The sequence below is a fragment of the Falco naumanni genome, assembly GCF_017639655.2.
Source record: "Falco naumanni isolate bFalNau1 chromosome 20 unlocalized genomic scaffold, bFalNau1.pat SUPER_20_unloc_1, whole genome shotgun sequence".
Lineage (NCBI taxonomy): Eukaryota > Metazoa > Chordata > Aves > Falconiformes > Falconidae > Falco > Falco naumanni.
The window spans coordinates 707,192-714,301 of record NW_024427345.1 but is presented as its reverse complement, the minus strand read 5'-3'; the positions used below and the strand labels follow the sequence as shown (position 1 = coordinate 714,301).

Sequence of the window (7,110 nt, the reverse complement as noted above, 5' to 3'; positions counted from 1 at the left end):
CACTTCCCTCCCCCCAATCCCTGTCCTCCAGCCCCCCTCCCACCCCAGCCTTCAGCTTCCCTGTCTTCCTCCCTTTGCAACTTTTTTTTACTTTTCTTTTCCTTACATTTCTTTTCCTTTCCTTTTCCCCTTCCTTTCTCCTTCCCTCTTATCTTTTCTTCCTTTTTTCCTTTTCTTCCTCATTTCTTTCCCTCTTTCCATTCCTTGTTCTTTTTGCTCAGACTCTTCTCCCTCCTTTTCCCTTTTCCTTCCTCTTTTTCCGTACTTTCCTTTTCCTTTTCCCTTTCCCCTTCCCCTTCCCCCTGCCCTGCCCTCCCTTCCCCCGACCCCCCCCCCGGCCCCCCCGGCGAGGGGCGGTTCGGGGCTGGGCTCCCGGCCCCGGTCCCGGCCCGGCCCAGCCCCGCCGCAGCGGCACAGCGGGGCGGGCGGCCGCCGCGGCGCTCCCTCCTCCCGCACAGACCCCGGCACCCCGACCCCGGCACCCCGACCCCGGCACCCCGACCCCGGCATCCCCGGCATCCCGACCCCGGCGCCCCGACACCGGCATCCCGACCCCAGCACCGCCGGCACCCCCGCACCCGCGGAGCCCCGGAGCGCGGTAAGAAGCCCCGGGATATCGGACCCAGCAGGATGGGGGACCCCCCATCCCGGACAGGGACCCCAGGATATGGGACTCGGTGGGTGGGGGGAGCTGCTGCGGGATGGGGAAGCCTCCCGGGGCACGGGACCTGCGAGGACAGCGACCTTCTGGGGTGGTGACCCCCCTCCCCCCAGGACAGGGACCCACCGGGAATGGAGGACCCCCCTGGGATACAGGACCCTCTGAGGATGGGGGATCCCCCTGGGACAGGACCTCCCCCAAGGAAAGGAGACCCCCTCGAGTCAAGAGGGGTCCCCTGGGATATAGGACCCCCCCGGGATATGGGACCCCCCCGGGAAGGGGGACCCCCCTCTGGCACTCGGCCTGGAGAGGACCCAGGTGTCCGGACAGGGGGGTGGGTGGCTCCAAGGATATTTTCAGCCCCAGGACTTCGTGACTGTTTCTAGATGGGCGTCCCCCCCAGCCCCACCCTGTCACCACTGCCACCACCACACTGGTCACCAGGACCCAGCCTGGGGACCGCTGGGGTCCTGCAGCACCGGGGCACCCCAGGGTGCTGAGCCCTGGGTGGGTGCTAGATGAGGCTGTGGTGTCCTGAGACCTGCTGCTGGGGACACGTCTGTCCCCAGGGCCATTGCACCCCAGACCTGGGGATGGGGACACATCCGTCCCCAGGGCTGTGGCACCCCCAGACCGGCTGATGGGGATGTATCCATCCCCAGGGGTCCAGCACCTCCTGGGGACACATCTGTCCCCAAGGCCCCGGTGATGGGGCCACATCTTCCCTCGGCGCAGGGCCATGCCCTGGCCCTGTGACACCAGAGGCCACCATGGTCCCTGGGAGCCGTGGGGACCAGGAGCTGGGGACCTGGTGTCCCCTATCCCTGCGTGGGGCCTAATCTTCCCCCTGGCTGTCCTTGTGCCCACAGGGGACACGCTGGTGTCCCCCACCCCAGCAGGACCTGCACCCTGCCATCCCAGGGGGGAGACCAGGACACGGGGATGGCACTGAGTGCCACCTCTGCCCCAAACTGTCCCCTCGCTGGGGACAGCTTCACAGTGCAAGCAGGGGGAGCCAGGGCCCAGGGTGATGGGGTGTCCTGGATGCCTGGGGACATGGGATGGGGCAAGGGGGAGCCAGGGCCGAGTGAGGATGGGGGCTGTGGTGGTGGCAGGGTGGCCTGGGGGCTTATGGGCAAGCTGGCAGGGGGAAACTGAGGCATGGGCTGGGGGGGGCCACCCGCTGGGGTCAAGGCTGGGGTCAGTAGCACTTTGGGGACGGGGACCAAGGTTTGGGGACCAGGGATGGGGTCTGGGGACCTGGGGTGGGAGACAAGGGGCTGGGGACTGGGCTGGGCTTTGGGAACCTGGGAGTCAGGGGACCACGGTTGGGATCTGGAGACAAGAGACTGGGACTAGGGACAGGGACTGGGGACCAGGAGCCAGGCACGGGGGATCAAGGACAAGGGACTGGGAATTGGGGACCCCCAGGGCAGGGGCTGGACCCATCCCACCCCAAGTGGCTGCTCGGGAGCTGGTGGGACACAGGCAGGGTCAGGGTCCCCAACACAGCAGCAGCCACGCCGGGCCATGAAGCCACCAGCTGTCCCCCCCAGCACCCCGGCAGCCGCCACTCGTGCACCGAGCTCGCGCGTCCTCAGCCCGCAGCTCCCGGCTCCCCGCGCGCCTGCCTTGCTCCTAATTTCCCGGCGCAAGCGGAGCTGATTTATGGGAGGTTTACACTATTTTAAGCGTGCCTCCGTTAGACGCTCGCCCTGGTTTTAATTACCTCGGCTCTCGCGGCAGGGCAGCGTTCCCGGGGCACAGGCCTGGCCCTTGTTATCCTTGGAAAACCGGGAGCATGCTGCGGCCGCCCCGGCCGGCTTAAAAATAGGCGCAATAACCACGGCAAAAGGGGGGGCACCCCCCCAAAAAAAAAAAAAAAAAAGCTGGAAAAGCCACAGTGTGGGTGAAGGGGAGGGATAAATTTTAGAAAAATTAAAATAAAGGGAAAAACTGGAGGGTTTTGGGGGGTGGGGGGCAGCTTGTGACGCCCGGTCTCAGCCCGCGGCAGCTGAAAGCCATGAAGGGCATAAAAGCAGAGGAAGTCGCCTGGGGAGGGGGGAGGCCACAGCGTAATTCGATTAAAAGGCCATAAAGGCAGAAGGAGCTGAGACTGGGAGTGGGGGGAGGCTGGGGGGCAGCGGGGAGGGCCCCCCCCCCCAGCACAACCCTGCTATTAGCCCTCAGAGAAGCCCCTGCGAGGATGCCGGTGCCCTGTGGGTGGAGATGGGCTGTCCTCAGCTTGGGGGGGGGGGGGGGGAAACTGAGGCACAGTGGTGTGGGGGGCTCTAGGGGGTGGTGGGGTGGAGGGGGAGGTGACGGGTGTCACCAGGGCTGGGTGCCCCGTGGTGCTCAGCACCCTGGTACGGGGTGCTCCACAGTGCTGGGCACCCCATTGTGCCGGGTGCCCCCCAGCACCCTAACACCCACCTCCCTCTTCCCACAGGCCGCTGGGCGCCATGGCCGCGTGCCCCCGCTGACGCCGCCCCCGCCACCTCGGGGTGCTCCCAGCCATCGTCCCCCCACCCCCGCGCCATGGGTGACTCCTACACCGCCGCCTTCCCCAGCGCCCCGGGGCTGCTCTCGCCCTCGGCCAGCCCCCAGGCATCGCCCGGCCCCTACGGCCCCGACTACGGCCCCTTCGGCCACCCCTTCCCCGCACCCACGGGTGCCCAAGAGGTGCTGGGTGCCCCCGTGGTGGTGACGGCCAAGGGACACCCACCAGGCGACTGCCTGCCAGGCGTCTACCCCTCGCTGGAGATGCCGCATCCCTACGGCTCCTGGTACAAGGGTGGCATCGGCGGGGGGCTGCCGGGGGGCTCGGGGCCGGCGGCACCCTCTTGGTGGGACGTGCACCCTAACGGGGGCTGGCTGGGGGGGCCGGCGGGCGCCGAGGGGCTGCAGGGCTCGCTGCAGGGCCAGCCCACCCTCAGCCCCCCGCTTCCCACTTACGGCTCCGATTTCGGGGCTCTCAACCCCCCCCCTTACACCAGCAACCCCGCTGCACCCCCCACCCCTAAAACCAACCCGGGCGAAACCCCGAAGGGACCCCGCGGCGGTTCGTTAGGGGGGCGTCCGGCCTGCGATTGTCCTAATTGCCAAGAGCTGGAGCGTTTGGGGGGGCCGGCGGGGTCCCGAAGGAAGCCGGTGCACAGCTGCCACATCCCAGGCTGCGGGAAGGTGTACGGGAAGGCCTCGCACCTGAAAGCCCACCTGCGCTGGCACACGGGCGAGCGCCCCTTCGTCTGCAACTGGCTCTTCTGTGGGAAGCGCTTCACCCGCTCCGACGAGCTGGAGCGGCACGTCCGCACCCACACGCGGGAGAAGAAGTTCACCTGCCTCCTCTGCAGCAAGCGCTTCACCCGCAGCGACCACCTCAGCAAGCACCAGAAGACCCACGCGGAAAGCGGCACCCCCAAACCCCCCCCCGGCACCGGCGGGGAGCAGCCCCCCGCTTCCCCCCGGCAGCCGCCGGCCTCTCCCGGGAAAGACGCCGGCAGTCCCGAGGCCGGCAGCTTGTTGGAGATTTGAGCCTTCGTCCGTCATCCTCATCCTCCTGTGTGCTGCCGGGGATATTTATTACGGGGTGTTGCCCCCCGCCCCCCCCCCCCAAAACCCCGCATCCCCTCTCGGGGCTGGCGGCAGCTCCTTGTTAGCAATTATAATTTATGTCTTAAATTATGGGGGCCCTCTCCGAGCACTCTCCGAGCACTCTGGTGCTCACCGGGGGGGGGCTAGTGAGGTGAGACCCCCACCCCCTCTTTCTCCTCGCCCCCCCATCTTCTTGCCCCCCAAACCCCGCTGGCCGCCTCGCACCCCCGCACAGAGCTCAGGGACAGGGTTCGCCCCTTCTCCTCCGCCTCCGGCCTCATTAATACGCCCGGTTCGTTAGGCGCTAATGTAATGTACCCCCCCCCCCCTTTTTTTAGCTGGCTGCCCCCCCAAAAAATAAAAGCAATAAAGGGATTGCTAAGGCGTGATAGCAGAGCCGTGCCCCCTTCTCCTGCACCTTGGGGCTGAGACCAGGCGGCTTCATCACAGGGATGGGTCCTGCGTCCTCCCGCGCTCCTGCCCTGCGGCAGCTCTCAGCACTCAAAGGGAAACTGAGGCACGGAGGGGACACGGCCCTGTACCCCTCCCCCCCCCCCCCCCCCCCCAGCTCTGGGGGTGGCAGGAGCCCAGTGGAGTTGGGGACAATCTGGCTCTGTCCCCTTGCCCCCCATCCCTGGGTCCCCGCCGCAGCCCCTCGCTGCCGGCTCCTCACGGCCCTGTATCCCTGTGGTCCCCTGTCCGTGTCCCCACATCCCCAGGACCCTGCTGCCCTGCATCCCCTTGTCCCCACAGCCCCAAGACCTCGGGTAGCCGTGGTCCCACGTCCCTTTTTCCTGTGTCATCCCATTTCCAGGACCCCACGGCTCCATGTCCCCATGACCCCATGTCCCCACGAGACCCTACCTACACCAGCCTCACCCTGCACACGCGTGTGCCCCAGCCCCGCACACCCGCCCTGGCCAGCCACACGTGTGTCCCCAGGACACCCATGCACAGGAACACACACACACGTGTGCACAGGGACACGTGTGAGCACAGCCCCTGCCCAGCCAAGCCTTGCCTCAGTTTCCCCACAGCAGCATCGTGGCCAGGAGCCACGTGGCAGCATGTGGGCATGTGGCGGGGCCACGTGTTACCGAGGACACCCCAATTTTGGGTGCCGTGGGCTGGCAGGGACCCGGCCCCCCCCTTCCCCCGAGCACCCCCCCGGATCCCTGGGCTCCCGCCAGCCCTTTGATGCGCCCAGCTCTGGTTTGGGGATTTTCCTGAAAAAAAACCACCAAAAAAGCCACGGAAAAAGGCAAAGGGAGGTGGAAACAGGCTCCTGTGCCAGCACGAGGCGAAGGGGGGGGGGGGGGGGGCTGCCAGCGCCCACCGCCCCACGGGGGGAACAGGGCCAGCAGTGGGTCCCCGTGCCAGCGTGGCGGGGCCCTGGGTGCCACCCCTGGCCACACGTGCCAGCCCTGTGAGTCACGTCGGCCACGGCTCCGCAGGGCTGGCCAGCGCCCGGGTGTCCCCAGGGAGGGGGGGACACACGCCGCCCCCCCCCATGCAGGGAGGGGAAACTGAGGCACGGCGGCATCCCCGCCTCAAGGGGTGGCCGGAGCCCGGAGCCAGAGGCGACACAGACGCTCCCGGGGGGCTCTGGGATGGCGGGCACCAGCTCCCCGCGTAGCCCCCCCTCTGCTCCCCCCCCCCCCCCCCTCCGATTTGCTCCTTTTGGGGTGTTTTCCCCCCAGACCACCAGCCCCGCTGCCGCTCGCCGTGGGTGGGCCAGTGCCCCCCAGGAGCCCCCAGCCAAACCGAGGGCTCGACCGCCCGGAGCCTCCCAAACCACGGGCCCAGCCCCATCCAGCGCCCCCCCGGGGACCGCCCCCCCCGCTTCGGCAGCACCAGACCCTCCTGCCGCGCTGCCCCGCGGGGGGGGGGGGGGGGGGGGGGGCTCAGCTCCCGCCGCCGGGTCCGGGGAAGCCGCGGCGGCTCCGGTGGCGGCGCCGTCCAAATCGTTGTCTCCTGCCGAACCCGCCCGCTCCGTAACGGGAGAGGAATGCGGGGCCCCCCCGCGCCCCCCCGCCGCAGCCCTGATTTAATATCCTGAAAAAATTAAAATAACTTTTGCGGCCGCTAAGGAAAACACAGAGATAAATATAATAAAAGCGAGCCGAAAAGGGGGACTGGGGGGTGGGGGTGGGGGTGGTGGAACGATCCAGGGGGGCTGGGGGGGTGGCGGCACCCACTGCCCTGCCTGGGGGGCACATGGGCACCCGGGGGTAGGGGGGACATGGGCACCCACGGGACCTGAGCACCCACACGACCGGGAGCGAGGGGGGGGACGGACGGACGTGGGCACCCACGGTACCGGGAACGAGGGGGGGGGGGACACATGACATGGGCACCCATGGGACCCGGCTATGGGGCGGGGGGCGGGGGGGGCACGGGCACCCACGGGACGGACGGACACACACACGGGGGGGGGGGGGCACCCACGGAAGTGGGCACCCCCCATGGGGCCGTGCGCCGGAGATCGGGGGGAGGGGGGTGCAGGACAGGGGGTGCTGGGGGTGTCCGGGGGGGTCCCGGTCCCGGTCACCACGTGAGCAACTGCCACTGCGCGCCGCCACCGCCCCCCCGCCCGCGCGGGGCACGCTCCGCCTCTCTTAAAGGGGCAACGTCCGCTTGGGCCCCTCCCCCCGCTCACCCCCCCGTCCCAGCGAGGAAGCCCCTCACACAGCGGAGGGCACGGCGGGGTGTGTGTGTGTGTGCGCGGAGCGAGTCCCGCAGCCACAGAAGGCGCAGCCCGGGGGGGGGGACGGGACACACACGACTCACCGACCTGCCCACCGCGACGCCCCCGGGAGCCGCGGCCCCTTTAATTCCCCCCCCCCCCCCCGGAA

The 7,110-nt window shown here is 68.5% G+C and overlaps 1 protein-coding gene across 1 annotated transcript; it reads left to right on the top strand.

Moving 5' to 3' along the window:
* Positions 1–560: 560 nt before the first annotated feature.
* Positions 561–4,637, top strand: SP7 (Sp7 transcription factor). Its single transcript, XM_040581133.1, has 2 exons — positions 561–598; positions 3,111–4,637. Exon 2 carries the CDS (start codon positions 3,200–3,202, stop codon positions 4,193–4,195), a length of 996 nt encoding a protein of 331 aa, XP_040437067.1. The 5' UTR covers positions 561–598; positions 3,111–3,199; the 3' UTR covers positions 4,196–4,637.
* The last annotated feature ends 2,473 nt before the right edge of the window (positions 4,638–7,110 follow it).